Genomic DNA, 22,565 nt, shown 5'->3' on the forward strand with positions numbered 1-22,565 from the left:
CATTTTTTTTTTAATAATTGTTCTTCCAAAAAGGTTTATAATCAAACGAACACGAAGTTCTTAAGAATTAGTTTTTTTATTTGTCCTTAATTAATTTATACAACGCAATGTATGAAAAAACGTTTTTAACTAAAAATAAACCTAAAACGCTCTCACTCCATTTGTTAATTAAATTTGTATTTTTATATAGCAAAAGTACACTCAAAAATAATTAAAAAGTATTTCGTATTAGTAACCTTTGTTTTTTACTCACTATATACACACACCCACCGCCCGGGCTGAGATTAGAGTTGACGTTGAATCCCGGCCTATGTATGAGAGAGAAAAAAAACTTGTCTACAATAAATTAATTAAGACAAATTAAAAGGCACCTTATGTAATAATAATAATAATAATAATAATTAAAAATATTTCTAAAGACACATCTAAATTGATAATTAATAATTGCATATCTAAACAGTGCGCAAAAGAACATAAAAATTCATTTCATATAATAATAGGTGTCAATTCAAACAAATAGGAGGATATTGATGCCCAACGTACATTACGTTACGTTACGTACTAACGAACCCCAAAAAAAATATGTTTACCATTCGTAAAACCCAACACTGTTGAATTAAAAACTAAACTTATACCCTTTAATTTTCTATTTACATATTCCCCTTCATTGTATTTGTAAATAATTAATAAACCGGTTTATACGTTGATTAATTAAAATTTGAAGTTCAATATTCAATATTCATTAGTTAGTTTTGTAATTAATTAATACTTTTATCCGAAACAAAAAACAAAAGAACCAAAAATTAACTATATATGTACAACCCTTATTTTATGCTTTTAGGAATGGTAAACGCCAAAAAATAGAAACTGTACAAAAAAATGTGTGTTACGTTGAAGTTATGTAAATTTACGTTGAAGTTATCGGGGACCCAATGAAGTGAGAGCATATTATATATAAAAAAGTCTTTCTTTTTTTTTCTTTTAAAGTTTGTTAAGCACAAAAAATTAATGAAATCGTAGTAGTAATAATAATAATAAACACTAAATTAATTAACACAGAAAAAAAAAAAAAATTGTTGTTGTGGTTGGTTTTACGTAGACTTTAAATCAGTCAGTCCCTTGAATTGAAAACTGGTGTGGTTTGTTTGTTTGTTTGTTTATGTTACCTATATTATTAAACCATTCTCGAACATTTTTTTTTTATACTAAAAGTTAAACATATTTAATTTCTTCTTTAAATCTTTACCGGAAGAAAAAACACAAAACGACGTAACGGGTATGGGTACTTATTTGTTTTTCATTTTTTTTTCTTTTAATTACCATACTGTATAGATAACTCGTTATAATTCATTAATAATCCAGAAATATAAATATTTTTTGTGGGTTTTTTTTAATTATTTTTACTTGAAACTCGAAAAAAAAAAAAAAAAATCAAAACAGAAAAAAATAATTAACACTTTGTATTAATTTCATTATAAAAAAAACCCATAATATTTTCATAATTAATTTTTTTTTAATGCGAAATTTCACCAACTTTTATACTGGGGATGGAAATATTTTTATCTGTAAGAAAAACATGACAAAAAAATGGCACAAATTTTTCTAACACAACAACTCTTTCGTTTCGTTTCGACTCTCCGTTAAAAAATGATCGAAAGAGATGTTTTAAGATGAATTCATTAGGTTTTTAGTCCCGAAGCGATTGTTGTAGGTAAAAAAACGTAAAAAAGAGTCTCCATACTCACCATATTCAAAAATTCTTACCACTTACCATATATATACGTTCGTAGTCGAAGGAAATGTTCCGAACTACTTATTTTATTTTACGCAATATTTTTTTGGAGACACTAACTAATATGCTATGCACAGTGGTAGTTGCTTAAACAGTAAAAAATTCAACAATAAATCATCAAACAATGCAATTCATCAAATGTTGTAATAAATACCAACAATAATAATAATAGTAATTCTGCCCCCCTAAAAAACCACCAACACTGTTAGACAATTCGTTTTTTTTTTTTCATCAATATATAGTGTAAAATATAACCATGGATGAAGGATGCGCGTGAGGAAATTTGTTTTCACTCTACAGGATCGGCAACTCCCTATCTCGAGCGACAGAATATTCTGTATACACTCTGTTACAACGTCGGTTGTCAGCACGCGCAAAGCTATTTCTCTATGTAACGTAGCTTTGTACGTGCTGTCAAGAGACAAAAAACTTCAGGATCTTCAGGATTTAAAATATCCGCGAGTTTTTTAGCTCGAGTGCACGGACCTCTAGGCCTTAGTTTCAAATACGTGTGAAATTGCATACAGTCTACTACACGCATTTGAAACTAAGGCCTAGAGGTCCGTGCACTCGAGCTAAAAAAACTAGCGGATATTTTAAATCCTGAAGATCCTGAAGTTTTTTGCCTCTTGTCAGCACGTACAAAGCTACGTTACATAGAGAAATAGCTTTGCGTGTGCTGACAACCGACGTTGTAACAGAGTATATACAGAATATTTTGTCGTTCGAGATAGGGAGTTGCCGATCCTGTAGAGTGAAAACAAATTTCCTCACGCGCATCCTTCATCCATGATATAACTCTAAATAAAAATGTACGTACGCTAATAAAAAACACTATATCATCGAATACACTACAAGTAATAAATATTAATCAAAACCCGTCAAATTTTTCTAAGAATAATAATAATAATAATAATAATACTGTTAAGAAAAAGTGTGTAGGAATGAACATTCAAATACACAACAATATATCATCATAATAATCATCAATGTAAATCATCATGTTGTAAAAAATTCTTAAACCCGCAATCAATAATATAGTATATAGTAATGTAATAATAAAAAAGTGTTCAATTCAAATAGCGTAGCGATAAAGCAATAAATAGTATACACTGTGGGCTGGCAAATATTACCTTTTGTTTCGAGTGAGTTCACACGACGACGTGTGGTTTGGTTAATCAAAATCATATATATTATTTTATACCCTTCGAAAATGGATCAAATTTAAATAATAGTTAAAGTCAATACCATCAGAAGCAACTACCAATGTCATAATGATAATAAAAAAAAAATTGCCCCTCAACACCAAAATAGGAATTTTACCGAAGGAAAAGATGAAGACTATAACATACCTGCTTTATTCCAAAAAATGATGGTTTTTATTATCGATGAAATGGTTGGGGGGTTGTTTGTTGGTTGGTTGGAGAAAGAGTGTGATGGTTTGGTTTCAAGAATAATTGTAGCCCGGATATCCAGCAGGCTGTTGAGGCGGAAATGGAGGTGTGGCTTGAGGTCCTCCCCACTGAGCTCCGGGTTGAGCGGGAGGTACGTAACTACGAGCGGCCGGTTGACCAGCGGGGCTCGAAGAATTTCCAGCATCTTCTATGTAGTTGGATGATTGAGGGGCAGCTCCAGCAGAGCGCTGATATTGATAAGGCTGAACACCCTGCGAAACGTTCAACATATTCGCAAAGGTTTACGTTAAGGGATAATATTTCACAACAATGAAATACACTTCTTAACATATATTTCACAACAATGAAATACACTTCTTAACATATATTTCACAACAATGAAATACACTTCTTAACATATGTTCCATAAGTTTGTCACTGGTTACTGAGAACGTGTCATGAAGACACGTAGGTGAGACGTCATAGACTCTCGTTAAGCGACGCCTGGTTAGGTGCTGTCAATGGTTTAGTACAGACTTAATAGGAAGATGGACTACAAATTTAACTGAGTGTAGTCAATGGTCGCGTCATTTTCAAACTACCTATCAGAAAGTCTCTAACGTTACAAAGTATACTTATGAAACATATCATAAAAACTTAAAGGGAGGGTGAAGTAGAAAATCAAGTGATTTTTATCGATTCTTCTACTAATTGCAAGACCAGTCTGCATAGTGAAACATTCAGGAAATACCAGTTCCGAATGATTTTAAAATAATTTCAAATTAGGTTCAGATTTTAAGGATAATTTTAAAGAAGGACCTCCGACCAATCGCGTAACGCCCTGCCTTTTTGTTAACAAAATTCTCGTGGCACGCATGCTCCATGTCTCGCGCCACGATTATCACGTCGCGCGCGAATTTTATCAAATCTCGTGCTAAATTTCATTCGACACGGAACGTGCCACGAGAATTTTGTTCATAAAAAGGCAGGGCGTTACGCGATTGGTCGGAGGTCCTTGTTTAAAATTATCCTTAAAATCTGAACCCAATTTGAATTTTAAAATCATTCGGAGCTGGTATTTCCTGAATGTTTTACTATGCAGACTGGTCTTATAATTAGTAGAAGAATCGATAAAAAATCACTTGATTTTCTACTTCACCCTCCCTTTAAGACGCCACGCATGTAGAGTTGCAGTTAGGCAAACAAAATATTTAAATATTTGCCATTTAAAAAAAACGCGCAACACTTTAATTTCGCAACAATTTGACACCTGATGCCCACTGATACAGCTTCAGCTCTCAAAACGAGAAACTGTCGCTGTTTGAAACACCAAGCTCTAATATATGTGCTCTCGAACAATACTAAATATGTAAGTCCAGACTAGTATACAAATGAACTAACCTGAGCTTGAGCCGCTCTCGCCTGCTGTTCAATCATGTCAGCTTCTCTAAACATCCCCATTGATCTATAATATTCTGCCCAAGCGGCACTGTAATCGGGTGGTCCCTCTGGATTTCCAGCAGCCGCTGCGGCACCAGCAGGTGCACCCGCGGTAGGAACCCCTGGTTGACTGGGTTGAGTGGAAGCCCCTATTTAAAGAAAGCAAGATATTGAAACCAAAATCCTAAAAAACACGTGAAAATGACCATCAAGTTCCGAGTGAAAGCCCATGGCTGTCAATAGCTGTGGCACCCAGGACCTTCAAACAATGGTCACTTAGTGGAACTAAGTCCTTGGTATTAAGTTAACTAACACAAGTATGAACAGCAATACAAAAGACAAAACCGGTATCGCGGTACCATAATGTAACAAAATGAGACTGGTAATAGACCAGTTTGATGAAACAAAGAGGGGAAAAAGATGGGGCACATTTTGGAACCTGCACGATCAGGTGAGGACAATTGATCAACCCCATTACATGTCCCGACACAAAGGGTCGCCAACCCCATTACATGTCCCGACACAAAGGGTCGCCAACCCCATGACGCGTCCCGACAACAAGGGTCGCCAACCCCATGACGCGTCCCGACAACAAGGGTCGCCAACCCCATGACGCGTCCCGACACAAAGGGTCGCCAACCCCATGACGCGTCCCGACACAAAGGGTCGCCAACCCCATGACGCGTCCCGACAACAAGGGTCGCCAACCCCATGACGCGTCCCGACAACAAGGGTCGCCAACCCCATGACGCGTCCCGACAACAAGGATCGCCAACCCCATGACGCGTCCCGACAACAAGGGTCGCCAACCCCATAACGCGTCCCGACAATAAGGGTCGCCAACCCCATAACGCGTCCCGACAATCAGGGTCGCCAACCTCATAACGCGTCTCGACAACAAGGGTCGCCAACCCCATGACGCGTCCCGACAACAAGGGTCGCCAACCCCATGACGCGTCCCGATACTAATGGTTGTCAACCCCCTTTTTTTTACATCGAAATGGTCTATAAGTTAAACTTATCTGGACCACGCGGTCAGTTTCCCTATAATCCACAATTTATAGCGAAACTATTCATGGAAATGGTCTTTGTATTCCTGCTTCTATATTATTATTACCGGTAGTCTATGTTTGTGAAGAATCTGTTTCTATTTGACAGACAAAACGTTTGTATGGATTCTTACCCGCGAGAGACCTTGGTTGATCGGGTACTTGGTTATAAAACTGAGCGTAATAGGTTCCCCAAGCTGCGATATTCGCGTCAACCGCTGGAAAAGGTCAATGACAAAGTTGACTAATCAGAAAAATAGACTACCAGTCGCGGAATCTTTCTTTGCACCCAAAAATAGTGTAAGGTTTTTAAACCAACCGAAATACTACCAGAAATATAATCGGTTAAAGAAATGATTTAAAATAACCCCATTCATTTAGCAGCAACGTGACACCTGGTGCCCATATGGAGCCACGGAGGTTTTCAGAACGAAAAACACTCCTGGATTAAAACACCAGGCTCTAATTATGTGCATTGTCCATGTCTACCGAGTGTGTTATAGTCATAAGTCTAAAAAAGGTTAAACAACTCACAAGGATCGCCGGGTTGTTGAGGTGGACCTGGTTGTCCACCCTGTCCTTGCCAACTGGGATAGCTAGTGTTGTTCCAGCTCTGATTACCGTAAGTTTGAGAACTGCCGGGTGTAGCTTGTTGACTAATTGAAATAAATATATCAGAAGAAACTTCCATCAATACATTGACAAATCTATATCTATATAAATCAAAGTCCTGACTGACTGACAGACAGACTGACTGATAATCAACGCCCAGCCCAAACCGCTTGCCCTAGAAGGCTGAAAATTTGCAGGAACGTTACTCATAAGTAGTAGACGCGTACTAAGAAAGATTTTTCCAATCCGCCGCCATCTTAAAAAATGGCGATCAGAAATGTAAAAAATCTTCTCTATGCATCAGAGTCCGCGCGTTTCAAACGATTTCGCAAATATTTAGTACACTGGTTTCCTTTGACCTATAGGCGGGTTGAATGGTCTTTCGGGTTCGAATTGTTGCCATCTTTTTAAATGGCGGCCAAAAACTTAAAACCCTTCTATATAGAATAATGTCCGCGTGAAAAATAATAAAAAATGCATCCCGACGGGCTGACGGGCAACGCCGAGTGCCTTCGCTCCTAGGGAGCTACAAAAATATCAGTCATCAGTAAAATCTACCCATTATATCATTTTGATGGAAGTTCTTATTACACGCGAGCGACGCCGCGGGTAACAGCTAGTATTGACATAAACTTATTATTTTGAATATAAGGTCTGTCATTGCGGCGTGACACAGTCTATTACAAAATAACCTGAAACGCCACCGCAATTTTTATATTGCACTGGTACATTTTTAGGTTCATTAGAGAAGGATAGTGCCTTCAAAATGAGGACACAAGTGCGCCGGGTGGACATAAGTACTTAACATAAAGTCTAACACTTGCCCAAAGAGATAAACCTAAGGGTACATGAGCTAAACACTTACTATGGATACTGTTGACTCCCGTAACCATTTCCTTGACCATTGATTATCTAACAGAACAAAAAGGAACAAGGAAAATTGCCTTTAAGGGTCAATTACCAAGTCATAATGGCTATAGTATGTCCAAAACCAAAAAAGGTATACTTACAACCCCTTGACCATTAATTTTTTCGTTAATCAGTTGCTGGGCGTGCTCAATCTGTTGATGAGAGCCTCGAATGCAGAAAACCTTTTCATGAGGACTTGGAGGGGGATTTTTCGAGAGTTCAACATGCGCGCCAGACTGCTGATTAATATTTCTAATAGTTTCACCACCCTTGCCTATAACCAGGCCGCATTTATTGGCTGGCACGGAATACTGAATTTCGGGTAAATCTCTGGGACCACCTCCCCGACCCATGCCTCCTCCTCCTCCACCTCCTCCTCCTCTTTCACCACCTGGTCCACCACTCATTCCACCACCAGGACCACCTTGGCCGCCTTCAAACGGACGACCTCGCCCTCTACCCCTTCCCATTTGTTGATCTCGACTCTGCAACGAAATAACTCAAACCATGAACAAGAAGGAATAGCCTGGAACTGGCCATATTTTTAACACTAGTCCCTCGGTAACCTAACAAAAATATATTACCACCAGAGTTATGACAAGACGCAGTAGGTCAAAGACGTAAAATTAAGGTCTTAACCAGGGGTGTGCGAGTACTCGTTAAGTTCGAGTATCGAGCCGAGTACTCGACTCGATACTCGATAACAACACATTGAGATACTCGAGACAGATTCGAGTAGCTTTTTAACATCTTAAATACTCGAGTCCGAGGCTTACAACTATAGCAGACGATGAGTTCATGATCATTTATTTTGAAAATCAATTGTTCAATGTTTAATTGATCACTAACAATCTTTTTGAACTAGTTCGATATTAGATAATTGAAAATCTTCGTTATTTTCAAGAAATTTACAAAATTGCTACTCGACAAGTCAATATTTGAGACTCGATAATTGAGACTCGAAAGAACCAAAATTTGACCTATCTAAATACTCGATACTCGAAAGTATTTTTGAGACTCGGCTCGATACTCGATAAGAAATTACTTTCGATACTCGGACTCGGCTCGAAACCGAAAAAAACGGGACTCGCACACCACTGGTCTTAACCTTTAACAATCTACTTGAAATAACTCTGGTTGGTAATAAATCTACTTGTTTTAGATCCTACTATCAAACTCCATCCATGATTTTTTAGGAATAGCGTTAGCGAAAAATCTAAAAGTCATTTTTACTTTAGCATAATTTCTACACCAAGAAACGATTGAAAGCGACAACCTGGTTCTAGTTATTATGCCACGTGTAGGAATTTGTCCGAAAGAAATAGAAACTCACTAGTACACTTTGTATTAATTCGGTGATGAAGGCAGAAGCGTTTTGACATTGATCCGGCGAACCCGTCAACATGCAAACTCTGTCGCTAGTGCTGTCTTCCTTCCCGACTTGAAACTGAACTCTGGCGCCTGTTTCTTGTTGGATTCGCTTGATCATCTCGCCTTGCTTACCAATTACTACCCCCACCGCTTGACGAGGAACCATAACCTGAAAAAATTCCAACAAAAAACACCGCAGTTGTCCTCCATTCCTCAAGACCATCAACAACACGACATCAAAATCGGAACACCATTACCTCCTGCGTCGAATTTCCACCACCGCCATAATCATTGTTACTAGGTTGCCAACTTCTCTGCATGTTCTAAACCATACCGAGGGAGAGATAGTAAAATTCAAGTCTCCGCTGTAAGTTATCTCTCCTCACGACAAAAACCCTTGGAAAAAGTTATATTTACCATTCCTAAACCCATTTCGAGTTCTTTTTCCGTAATTAAGTCCATAACAAGTTGTTTTGCATACTAAAAAACCCCCAACATTAATACCTAAAACGGTATAAAGACGTATCCTAAAGTACCCACCCGAGATGAAACAACTTACTTCACATTTTTGAGGTTCTCCCGTTATCCTGAGAGGTTTTTCATGCATGGTCTGACTTGGTCCATCTTGAATCATAACCATCTTAACTCCGGCACGTTCCTATTTCAAAAATAATAGTGCAAACAATTTTACACCCTATCTAACACGTGGTTACAATGTCCCGCTGTCCTACTTAGAATAATGTAATTATTTAAATCATGTTTTAGATCCTACTATCAAACTCCATCCATATTATTAGAATGGTGTTAGCGAAAAACCTAAGTTTTTATTTCGCACAATTTCTACACCAAGTAACGAGATTGAAAGCAATGTCTTGGTTCTAGTATTATGCTTCAATTGGCGTGAAAAGTTCTAAGTATAGAAGGATGACAACTATGTATCCTCGTAATACGTTAGTTATGTAACATGATTCTTCCCAGGCTCATGCACCTTTTCGTTTGCTCTCCTAATCATTAAACTTCAGATGGGCATCGCACCGTGCTATGGTCAAGTCTATAACTGTTCGCTACTAAATCCTCAGCAATCAACCCACAAACCTTGACTGTCTTGACGTGGGACAAAAATGCACAAGCGCATGCGAGCGCCTTGGCAAATAGTTAAGCGCTAATAGAGTAATGATTAGGGAACTATTTATCGCGTACGTGACGATCAATTTATCGCGTACGTGACGATCAATTTATCGCGTACGTGACGATCAATTTATCGCGTACGTGACGATCAATTTATCGGGTACGTGACGAACAATTTATCGGGTACGTGACGAACAATTTATCGGGTACGTGACGAACAATTTATCGGGTACGTGACGAACAATTTATCGGGTACGTGACGAACAATTTATCGGGTACGTGACGAACAATTTATCGGGTACGTGACGAACAATTTATCGGGTACGTGACGAACAATTTATCGGGTACGTGACGAACAATTTATCGCGTACGTGCAGGGTTGGCAAAATTCCGGCAAAAACTAGTTTTTGCCGGGACACGTGGCAAAAAGTGGAAAAAACCGGCAAAAACGGAAAAAACCGGCAAAAAGTGGCAAAAACCTTTTCCCTATTGAAATGATAATTAGAAATGCTAACTTTGGCTTTGTATTTGTCATTCGTGTTATTATAGGTCTTCCAACAGCTAATATGTCTCAATCTTAATCAGTTTTATAACATTTATTGTGTTTTAAACGTTCGAGCTAAATCCACTTTAAACTTACAACTTATGAAATTTTGCTCACATTCCAATGATCCTGGTTGCTTCGCATTTGATAACTAAACAATAATTTTTAGCAGTTTCTAGCTTTAATCTGTTACGAAAACTCAAAATTAGCCAGTTGAAAAAAATAGTTTTGAGCGAAAAATCAGGACTAATTTTTCATTTATTTGTATAACAAAGCCAAAACGTTCTTTGCCACGTGGTTTTTTTCTCCATTTTATACTGAGAATGTAACCCACTTCATAAGCCTGTACAATTATGGTAGAATTTTGGACGTTTTATTTTCATTTCAAATCCGAATTTTTTTATTTTTAAAATTTAGTTCGTTATTTCCACATAAAGTGGAAAAAACCGTGGCAAAAAGGTTTTTGCCACGCGGTTTTTACCTGGAAAAAACCACGTGGAAAAAACCGCGGTTTTTTCCACCCCTGGCAAAAACGTGCCAACCCTGCGTACGTGACGAACAATTCATCGCGTACGTGGCGAACAATTCATCGCGTACGTGACGAACAATTCATCGCGTACGTGACGAACAATTCATCGCGTACGTGACGAACAATTCATCGCGTACGTGACGAACAATTCATCGCGTACGTGACGAACAATTTATCGCGTATATGACGAACAATTTATCGCGTACGTAACGAACAATTTATCGCGTATATGAAGAACAATTTATCGCGTATATGACGAACAATTTATCGCGTATATGACGAACAATTTATCGCGTATATGACGAACAATTTATCGCGTATGTGACGAACAATTTATCGCGTATGTGACGAACAATTTATCGCGTATGTGACTCAGTTTAGTACCCTTGCTTCAAATGTTAAGGGATGATGGATAAGAAGAATCATGTTACAATGACCACACTTTGTTGTACACCTCTCTCGACGCGAAGTAAGCCTATTATATGCTTCATGTTATAATAAGCCTGCAGTCAAGATAGACAGAACAATTTGACAAAAACAGTACAATCATACCTGTAAATTTCTTATTGTTTCACCGCCTTTACCGATAACGAGGCCAACCTTGCCTCCCGGTATGAGCATTTCCACCATGGTGTGACCGTCTGGAATCTGATTTGGGTCTATTACGGGGGGAATGTTTGGCGCCCCTCTATTAATTATTTGATTTACCATATCTTTGGCTTTCCTAAATTGACAAGAAAGAAAGAAAAAAAAAGGACGAAACGTCGAACATTTCATGAATAAACAATCATAACAATATACATAATATATATATATGCATATATAGACAAGCGTCACAAATGTTTTACACAAGATAGCGGGCGATATATATATGCATAATAAGAGTTCCACATGTGAATTGAAAACCTTTTTTTAAGTTAAATTGTTTGATATTTTAATGAATATGGGGTTTTATGGGAATTATATTTTTTTTTATATAATAAGGCATGCAAAAGACTTGCGGTTATCAAAACGACATACTCGATAGCTTGCCTGGTTCCCGTTAAAGTACAACCCCGGTCTGGCAGTCCGCCGGCATCAGGGGCCATCTGGATTTTGCAACCTGATTCGGCTTGCAAACGGCCTATTTGTTCTCCCCCTCGACCAATTACTGTAACAGATTTGGTGGTTTTGTTTCGGGATTTTTGCAAATTTTGGAATTCATTCTTAGCCCTAACTTCGTTTAATTTGAAGCATGATCATAATCTTTATTTTTAAACTTTTAAATTCGAATCAAGCCCAAGAGTAAAATCCGGACTTACTTAAACCGACCATTTTATCTGGAACTTTCCAGTCCTCAACTACCATAGCATTGATTGTGGTATTCATCCTAAATTTATGATATAGGACACTCTCAGTCTTAACAATTTCAAGTGTAGTTTTTCAAACTACATGTGGAAATATTTTCAAGGGTTACCCTTAAAAAATTTTTGGGGGTCGTCTGACATACTCTGAGTGTTCAAAACAAGTCCTCCCTTGATTCTAAAATTGTTCTAGATACAACAGTTCTTAAGTACTTGGGCTATTACTTCCAAGTACAAAATTTACCTGAACACGAACTCAAATACTTAAACCCCGAAAATTTGTACGATACCGCCCAATTTGTACGATACCGCCCAATTTGTACGATACCGCCCAATTTGTACGATACCGCCCAATTTGTTCGATACCGCCCAATTTGTTCGATACCGCCCAATTTGTTCGATACCGCCCAATTTGTTCGATACCGCCCAATTTGTTCGATACCGCCCAATTTGTTCGATACCGCCCAATTTGTTCGATACCGCCCAATTTGTTCGATACCGCCCAATTTGTACGATACCGCCCAATTTGTACGATACCGCCCAATTTGTACGATACCGCCCAATTTGTACGATACCGCCCAATTTGTACGATACCGCCCAATTTGTACGATACCGCCCAATTTGTACGATACCGCCCAATTTGTACGATACCGCCCAATTTGTACGATACCGCCCAATTTGTACGATACCGCCCAATTTGTACGATACCGCCCAATTTGTACGATACCGCCCAATTTGTACGATACCGCCCAATTTGTACGATACCGCCCATTTTGTACGATACCGCCCAATTTGTACGATACCGCCCAATTTGTACGATACCGCCCAATTTGTACGATACCGCCCAATTTGTACGATACCGCCCAATTTGTACGATACCGCCCAATTTGTTCGATACCGCCCAATTTGTTCGATACCGCCCAATTTGTTCGATACCGCCCAATTTGCTCGATACCGCCCAATTTGCTCGATACCGCCCAATTTGCTCGATACCGCCCAATTTGTACGATACCGCCCAATTTGTACGATACCGCCCAATTTGTACGATACCGCCCAATTTGTACGATACCGCCCAATTTGTACGATACCGCCCAATTTGTACGATACCGCCCAATTTGTACGATACCGCCCAATTTGTACGATACCGCCCAATTTGTACGATACCGCCCAATTTCTTAAATTTCTTGAACTAGACAGAGTTTTACCAATTTTGATCATTAAAAGCTGATAAAGGTGTTTTCTAATGGGCTATTACGCTAATTAATCAAAAGATATGACGTTATCAAAATCTTGGCGAATTCGAAATATCAACTGTCAAGAGCACGTCATCGGAATGTTCATTCTACACGAATTTCTAAACCACCCTAATTTAAATTTACTGTAATCAAGGGGAGATACTTATTTCGAACACAACAGATTGTGTATATATCATGGGTAACTAAACCAAACGCGCCAAAAAAATGTTTAAAACAAAAAAAGGTACCTTTGTTGTTGTAATGCTGCTAATTGGGCTCCAAACGCTGTAAATAACCAAAAAAAGAAAAATAGGCGAATATTTAACAGAAATTTAGGTTAAAATGTCTAATAGACCGACCCCATCAAAAGATTGCTACCGATACAAGATCAACAGATATCATAAAAACACCCCATAAATACATAGTTTTCATAATAATAGGATTAAAACCTTTTACACCAGAAGACCATGCCACTTGGCGGACAAAGCGTGGTACCAGTGGTACCAAGTAACCTGGCGTACCTTTTACACCAGGAGACCATGCTACTTGGCGGACAAAGCGTGGTACCAAGAAGCCTGGCCTACCTTTTACACCAGGAGACCATGCCACTTGGCGGACAAAGCGTGGTACCAAGTAGCCTGGCCTACCTTTTACACCAGGAGTCAGGAGACCATGCCACTTGGCGGACAAAGAGTGGTACCAAGTAGCCTGGCCTACCTTCTACACCAGGAGTCAGGAGACCATGCCACTTGGCGGACAAAGAGTGGTACCAAGTAGCCTGGCCTACCTTTTACACCAGGAGACCATGCCACTTGGCGGACAAAGAGTGGTACCAAGTAGCCTGGCCTACCTTTTACACAAGGAGACCATGCCACTTGGCGGACAAAGAGTGGTACCAAGTAGCCTGGCCTACCTTTTACACCAGGAGACCATGCCACTTGGCGGACAAAGAGTGGTACCAAGTAGCCTGGCCTACCTTTTACACAAGGAGACCATGCCACTTGGCGGACAAAGAGTGGTACCAAGTAGCCTGGCCTACCTTTTACACAAGGAGACCATGCCACTTGGCGGACAAAGAGTGGTACCAAGTAGCCTGGCCTACCTTTTACACCAGGAGACCATGCCACTTGGCGGGCAAAGCGTGGTGGTCCTCCTGATGTGAATGGTAACAATCCTATTAGTCTGAAAACTACGTATAAGCTTACAATTAAGAGCTTAAAAAGCGCCTGTGCAAATTTACAGCTTCGAACATCGTAACCTTGTTAATAACTTTGCGATAAACGCGATATTGTGTATCAGACAGTTTATGAGTATTTCCAAAATCACAAAAACGCATAATAATGTATTGGTTACGATGTATTAACTTGCACACGAACTTTAAAAGAAACTTGAACAAAAAATACACCACGATTTTCCTGAAAACAATTAATACATTCAACCAAACCAATAACATCAAAAAGATGGTATTCGGGAATTAAAACCGAGATACGTAACGTTATGTTCATGACCAACTAAATATAATTAAAATGTCGGCCAAGTCAAAAACCTTCATTAGGGACAAATACTTCCGAGAGTCCGCATTTTTTGATTCGTTAGAATTCTTTGTCACAATTTAGTGATGGAATCGGTCGAAAGAGATCGTATTCATATTTTTTTAATATAATAATGTCGAGCGATATTTGTGTGTTAAAAGGGGACTTACGATCTTTAAGAGAGGCTAACTTCTTCGGTTCAGGAGCGGAACCGTCTAAAGAATATGAACCACGTTAATAAGCGAGTTAACTTTGCTTTGCTTTGTTGTTATATAATCTAATGTACATTATAAATTTTAAACAAATACGCGTATTTGTGTGCGATGATTTCGAATAGGTTTTTAAAAAGTTCAAAAAATTTAAAGTGCTTCTAACATATTTCACTTCTTTACACTGTTCCTACAACTTAAGTAGTTTTTTTGGGGGGGGGACAACCGCGACTGTCTTGTGATGAGGACAACAACTGAACTCTTTTAGTACCGTTTTTCTCTGTTTTTTTTTTTTTTTTTGAGAATATTCATGAATATTCAAGCATGGGATAGAAGATGTCTTAGTAAGAAAGATTTAAGGGTTCATACGACTTTTGTAAAACCGATTTTCCCGAGTTTTTTTCCCATATACTTCCCGAGTTTCCCAGGTTTTTTACCATACATTTCCCAGGTTTTTTCCCCATATATTTCCCTGTGATTACCAGGTTTTTTCCCATATATTTCCAGGTTTTTTCCCCATATATTTCCCTGAGTTTCCCAGGTTTTTTCCACATATATTTCCCAGGTTTTTTCCCCATATATTTCCCTGAGTTTCCCAGGTTTTTTCCCCATATATTTCCCTGAGTTTCCCAGGTTTTTCCCATGTATGGAGTAAAAACAACGGGAGTGCTTTTTTACGGATGAAGCAAACTTACTCAAAGCCCACAAATTTCCCCGAGTTTTCCCTGAATTATTTGTCAACTATTTATTTCCTTGAATTTTCCAGATTTGTACTATGAACCCTGGATTCAGTCTATTCTCTAATGAATGACCTTCAAAGCTATATATATATATATATATCTATACTTGAAATACACGGACACTATGAAATATTTTGTGTCTCTTAAAATCACCACAAAACCTTGAGTGTCATTTTAAAAATGACCCTTGCAACCCCAGAAAAATGGAGAGTCAAAATTCAATTAATAAGATTTTTACGAAAAAGCTCTTAAAACGGCAGATATCTTATAGTCTTTATACAAATCTAAAAGAGGCATTAGAACTGCTACCTATTATTCCTAACCCAGGCTGAACAATGTTATCTTAAAGAAAATGGTTCAGGTAACATAACGGGGGGGGGGGGAGCAATTCTCTGATAACTATCCTCTAAAGGGTTGATGCAAACCTCGTTCCGTCTATGAGAACGCGATATCTAAATAGGCAATTATCTATACGTGTCATTAAACCTTGAACAAAAGTGGCGGATGTCGATGTCGTACTAATAATAAAAAACAAGGTGGGCAAATTAAAATTTTACCGTCTTTAAGTTTCACGAGATTGATAACTTTAACTTATTGAAAGGGTTAAACTGGTCGATCGCTTGCTTTACAACTAAAGACAGGTAAAATTTTAACTTGACCACCTTGTTTTTTATTAGCAAAAGGGGATTTACGGGAGACAACATCCGCCCCGCTTTTTGTTCAAGGTTTGATGACACCTTTGACTAATCACCTATTTAGATATCGCGCTCTCATAGACAGAACGAGGCTGGCACAAACCCTTTAGACGATAGTTACCACTTCCGATAACTCGATTAAAAGTTAGAGAATAGGGACTTGGCAATTCGGGCTTAACTCCGCCCCCAGCGCCATTATGGTATGTTTTTTACAGAATGAAAGCTATATAAGCCCCTCCTCCTGGTATGTTTTTCAGCACTAGTGGAAGGTAGCCTGACGTTGCATGACGTAGTACCGCCAAGTCCCTATTGCCCCCAATATACCTTAAAATAAGGGTCTTTTTCCAAATATAAAAGGAAATATATAAATGATCTCTTTTTAATAAAATAATTAGCATTCAATTAGCCTTAAAAATAATCAAGGACTACTGCGTCATCCGCCATTGCTTTAGTGGCGTCTGCTAGTCCGAACCACATACCCCTACAGGATTGGTTGAATTCTCACAGGCTGAGACAGGTAAGGGATAAATAGGTTCTGGCTAGCAGACGCCACAAAACCAATGGCGGTTGGCGCAGTATTCCCCGTTTTTAAGACTAATTAAATGCTAATTATTTTCTAACTAGAGATCATTTATTTATTTTTATATTTAATTCCATTTATATTTAGAAAAATGCCGTTCTTTTAAGGTATAATCAAATAATCATGGATAAAAGAATGCGCGTGAGGAAATTTGTTTTCACTCTACAGGATAGGCAACTCCCTATCTCGAGTGACAGCTTATTCTGTAATACTCTGTTACAACATCGGTTGTCAGCACGCGCAAATATATTTCTCTATGGAACGTAGCTTTGTACGTGCTGTCAAGAGACAAAAAACTTGAGGATCTGCAGGATTTAAAATATCCGCGAGTTTTTTAGCTCGAGTGCACGGACCTCTAGGCCTTAGTTTCAAATGCGTGTAGTAGGCTGTAGGTAATTTCACACGTATTTGAAACTAAGGCCTAGAGGTCCGTGCACTCGAGCTAAAAAACTCTCGGATATTTTAAATCCTGAAGATCCTGAAGTTTTTTGTCTCTTGACAGCACGTACAAAGCTACGCTACATAGAGAAATAGCTTTGCGCGTGCTGACAACCGATGCCGTATCAGAGTATATACAGAATATTCTGTCGTTCGAGATAGGGAGTTGCCGATCCTATAGCGTGAAAACAAATTTCCTCACGCGCATTCTTTATCCATGGTATAATGTTATGTAACCTGAACTTTTCATATAATGGGACACCCAACTTAATTAAATTTTGGTGACAACGCGTATGGCGACACTTTGTGACACCAAGAACAAACGAAAGACTCCCTAAAAAGTCTACCAGGGGTCCACTCCATACTAACACATTAAGGGGAATAGCAAAAATACACCACGAAGAAAACAAAGGGGAGGGGTCAACAGAGCGTTTTACTGTATTGTATGTGTTTCTAATTCCTTAATTCAAACAATCACTGGGAATTTTTCCATGTGACTGTCACTTAACTTCTCTCAATGTGTAAGTTGGGACTTGTTTGATAATTAACCCTTCAACACGTATTTGTTTCATACCCTAATCATTTTCATGCATTCGGAAGTATTGCAATCACACTCTCAGCAAGAATAATTGCACTTAACCAACACCATTATTGTAAATTAAAACAAACAAACAAACCTGTTCTGTCTCCATCATCCAATGGACGTTTTCCGCTAGGTGCGTTCCCTGAATCTTCCGCCGCCTTGATCTTCTGGGCAAGCTAAATTAACGATAATAATACGTTACTAAGGGTCTATAGTAGTGAATAAATAGGATTAGGAGCTAACTCTTTGATGCAGTTAGAAGAAAAATAACTTAATTATATTTCTCCGTTAAGTCTATAATACCAGGCTTTGGGGGATCGTTTAATTAATGTAATTGCAGCGTGACACAGTTTATTACAAAATAACCTGAAACGCCACTGCAATTTTACTATAATGCACTGTCAAAAAAGGTTCATTGCAAAGGATTTAGCCTTGGCAATGAGGACACAAGTGCAATGGAACACGATAAAGATGGAATGAATACACTTTTCTAACAGGGTTCCTGACCAGGGTGGGAAATAAGGATTTTTTTTAAAACTTGACATTGGGCCAGAGACCCCCTTGGCCTGGAATAAATAAACTGGTCCATGACCATTGACCAGGGCGCGTCGTCTGCTAAACTAAAGAAGTGGGTAATTAAAATAGTTGAGATAATGTCTGGACTCTGGTTACCCTTGAATTTTCTTAGTGGTCCCGTGGACCACTGACCCCCCTCCGATTTAATTTTTAAACTGGTCCAGGCATTTTTTAAACTGGTCATTTGCCCTGTGCCACCGCCTTATTTCCCACGCTGTTCCTGACCATTTTAAGGTGTCAGGGTTCATACAACTTTTGGAAAACAAATTTCCCTGAGTTTTCCAGGTTTTTCCCCGTATATGGAGCCAATATTTAACGAAGGAGGGGGGCAAATAGGACTATTACATAATCAATGGACATCCCCGTATCTCTAATGTAACCAGATTTATGAGCCCCCAAAGTTTAGTGTAATGTTAATCCTATGGAGGGTGGTATGTTTACGGACATTTTGCTTAATTACTCAGCCCCTGATTGACGCAAATTTCCCTGAATTTTGCTCAAAATTCTAAATTTCCCTGAGGTTTTTTTCAACTATTTATTTCCCTTATTTTTCCAGGTTTTCCCTGTTTTCCAAGTTTGAATTAACCCTGGGTGTTTACCAGAACCCATTTCATCACACCTGGCCCATATTTAGCATAGGTTAAAGCAGGGTTGATATACCAAACAAAATCCAAGACTTTTTACGGAAAAACATTAAATCCCTGACTTATTTCCACATTTTCCAAATCCCTGACTTATCCAGGTTCTCTATGAACCCTTTCTAACAATCAGATAGGATTCACGGGACTTTAAAGCAGTCTAGTAGATAGCTAACAATATCCATGTTGAGAAATACCAGAAATGATGAATTTTAAACTTTTAATTCTTCTAAAAATATTGTAAAAGACCAGTTTAGGTCCAATTTTTGATGCAAACTCTACCACTTCCTTTTTATCTACTTCATATTATGTAATATCTCATCTCAACTGACAACTCTATGATGATTTGGGGCCCCACTATGATTTTAAATTTTCAAGGTCACAACAATTTTTATTTTGTTTTAGTTTAGAAATGGGCTTGAAGTTTATGGAACTACTGATTATTCTGTTCATTATTTGTCATAAATTTTTATCTGAACATTTACAGTTGGCTATTATCTTAGTTTTCAAAGGGCTATATATTCCCATTTTTACAACAATTTTACTTCCATTGGTTGTAGAAAATTTATCAGAGTTAAATACACTTGGAAATTGCAACATAGAAAAAGTATTTCAGCAATGCCTTTGGCAATACCATGAGGGTCAAAACCCATTTACTCAAGAGCAGATAGCTCACAATGCTTATAACTTGTAAATATCATAAAATAATACATGGATATTGGCTTAATTCATAACTTATACACACTTATATATGTATAACATACGTTGTTACTTACAATTACTTCCCACATCACCTAAAATTTTTAAATCATATGCCGCTATTTAATTAGCACAAAGGCTTAGCGGTATATTATAACGCTTACGAACAAAATGCATGCACGAGGTTGGAAAGAAAAAATAGGCCTAAAAACTGGATTTAACAAATAAGTAGATCTATTTTAAACCGAAGGAATTTCATAAAGAGAAATTCACCTTGCCTGTAAGCTAAGATTTTGTGGTGGAGTTTAAAATGGCGCAGTTCTTTGTTCCATAGGTTACCAGCAAGCTAACGCATATAGGCCTTGTCGGGGGTAGCTAGTTTTGCACCGCTTTAACGAATCCCGATAACCGCGGTACTTCAGCCTCGCGCCATTTATTCCACAGGCAAGCCTCAGCCCTAAAAGTGTAGGCGCCAAAATTTCTACCCTCATTTAAATACCTAATTCTACTCTTTATTTCTTAACCGCGATTATATTTCAACGTAAAAATGGTTAATAATTAGTTTATAATTACCTGTCTAGCTCTTTGAACGGCGTCTTCGTATGCGGGATTGTTAAAATTGCCAGATTGCGGGGATACTACCGCACCGAAATCCGACATCGCTCTAAAGACTGCCAAAATTTCAAGATGGCGGCCCACGTTGTTTAAATTTTTTCTTTATTTTATTGTTTCGTGCCGATGGTGCTAGTGGAAAGCGGATTGTAAAGGGCGTTAGCCCTCCTCGTGGCTAGACTAATTTTTACAATTATTTAATATTTTTAGTTTTCAATATAATTCTTGTTTATCGCAGTAATTAGAAAGATATACTGCACTAGGAGATAAATCTTGCGCTCCAACAACATGAGAATTGAATGAAGAAATGATAAATAAGTTATAAAACAACCCTACCACATCACTCCGATCCTCAACGGCTCTAGTGGAGAGATTACGGCACCATTATTGGCGGGCTTTTCAAAAATACTTCGGGGGAATATCTATGAATGTAATAAAAAAGAGAAAAAATGTTTATAGTTTTAAAATATATTTTGATTTATTAAAAAAAACACTGACTCAAACAATAGGTTTGCTGAAGGCACCCCTATATCTCCTCAACGGCTCTAGCGGAGAGATTACGGCACCATTATTGGCGGGCTTTTCAAAAATACTCCGGGGGAATGTAATAAAAAAATAGAAAAAAATGTTTATATTTTTAAAATTCTATGAGAGCGATAGCTCTCTTAGATAAGACCTCATACCGACTTCAATGTATAAGGATGGTTTTTTGATTGGTTATAACTTTTTTTGTATCGTATTAACTGCTTTGAAAAAATTCCACAGAACTACAATTCGGGCCCTCAATATGTGGTTAAAATTTCAAAAAGATCCACTCATTAGTTTATTTTATAAAAAATAAAGTTGCTAAGGGTGGTTTTCATTTGCATAAATTTGTCAGTGTTTTTGGTGAAAAAGTTAAATTTTCCCATAGAAATAACATGGAGTTTTTTTTCAAATTTAGCCATTTTGTGGCCACCTTTTTGACATGAAATATTCGTTTGTTACGTTTGGGAACGGTTTTATATCAAAATTTAAACCTTTTTCTAGGACCATTTTTAAGGTTTTTGAGAAAAATTAATTTTAAGTATGTTTAATTTTAAATTTTAAAAACTACCCCAATCTGCGATATTTTAGCATTTATACACTGTTTTATTAGGAAATATCAGCGAGACCAATGTTGGCCTTTTTTAACGTATAGTTGCCTCATAATAATCCGATTGTTTCTTCTTAATGCCTTTTGGTTGGAATGGCCTATCGATAGTGAGATAAGACGGCTTTAATATTGTTGCAGTGACGTTGACGCGGCCGCTACAGCGACGCCATCAAAACACACGGGTCTAAATTGTCGCGGATATAGTCAAATTCAAACTAGCTTAATGGACATTTTAACTTTTCCCTGCTAATTATTCTGGATTACCAATAAAAGATAATTAAACTAGACTCCCAATTAAAGATAAATAAACTAGATTACGAATTTAAATAATTAAAGTACTTTACCAATTAAACGTTCTTAAAATAAATTATCAATTAGAGTTAATTAAACTAGACTACCAATTAGAGGTTATTAAACTAGATTACCAATTAAGGGTTACTAATTAAATTACCAATTAAGGGTTACTAATTAAATTACCAATTAAGGGTTACTAATTAAATTACCAATTAAGGGTTACTAATTAAATTACCAATTAAGGGTAATTAATCTAGATTATCAATTAAGGGTAATTAATGTAGATTATCAATTAAGGATAATTAATCTAGATTATCAATTAAGGGTAATTAATCTAGATTACCAATTAAGGGTAACTAATCTAGATTACCAATTAAGGGTAACTAATCTAGATTACCAATTAAGGGCAACTAATCTAGATTACCAATTAAGGGTAATTAATCTAGATTACCAATTAAGGGTAATTAATCTAGATTACCAATTAAGGG

General features: G+C 37.7%; 1 protein-coding gene across 11 annotated transcripts; it reads right to left on the reverse strand.

The window, feature by feature from the left end:
* Nucleotides 1-57: 57 nt before the first annotated feature.
* On the reverse strand, nt 58-20,769 carry Psi (P-element somatic inhibitor). 11 transcript variants are annotated; one of them, XM_089869891.1, is made up of 19 exons: nt 20,610-20,769; nt 18,218-18,299; nt 15,049-15,093; nt 13,595-13,631; nt 12,070-12,137; nt 11,789-11,918; nt 11,477-11,492; nt 11,321-11,416; nt 9,127-9,225; nt 8,985-9,047; nt 8,825-8,890; nt 8,530-8,736; nt 7,298-7,681; nt 7,153-7,199; nt 6,210-6,331; nt 5,810-5,893; nt 4,588-4,775; nt 3,145-3,458; nt 58-1,563 (listed from the first exon to the last, which is right to left on the reverse strand). In XM_089869891.1, the coding sequence occupies exons 1-18, from the start codon at nt 20,694-20,696 to the stop codon at nt 3,240-3,242; spliced, it is 2,040 nt and encodes a 679-aa protein (XP_089726017.1). In that variant the 5' UTR covers nt 20,697-20,769; the 3' UTR covers nt 58-1,563; nt 3,145-3,239. The 11 variants fall into 11 exon arrangements, with proteins under 11 accessions (XP_089726017.1, XP_089726015.1, XP_089726013.1 ...); XM_089869889.1 differs by having other exon boundaries at nt 8,536-8,736; nt 11,321-11,492; XM_089869887.1 differs by having other exon boundaries at nt 58-308; nt 11,321-11,492.
* Between the last annotated feature and the right edge of the window lie 1,796 nt (nt 20,770-22,565).

This window comes from Phalangium opilio, unplaced genomic scaffold (assembly GCF_054372755.1).
Source record: "Phalangium opilio isolate 3A_F unplaced genomic scaffold, DU_Popi_V2 ptg000031l_1, whole genome shotgun sequence".
NCBI classification, from domain to species: Eukaryota; Metazoa; Arthropoda; class Arachnida; order Opiliones; family Phalangiidae; genus Phalangium; species Phalangium opilio.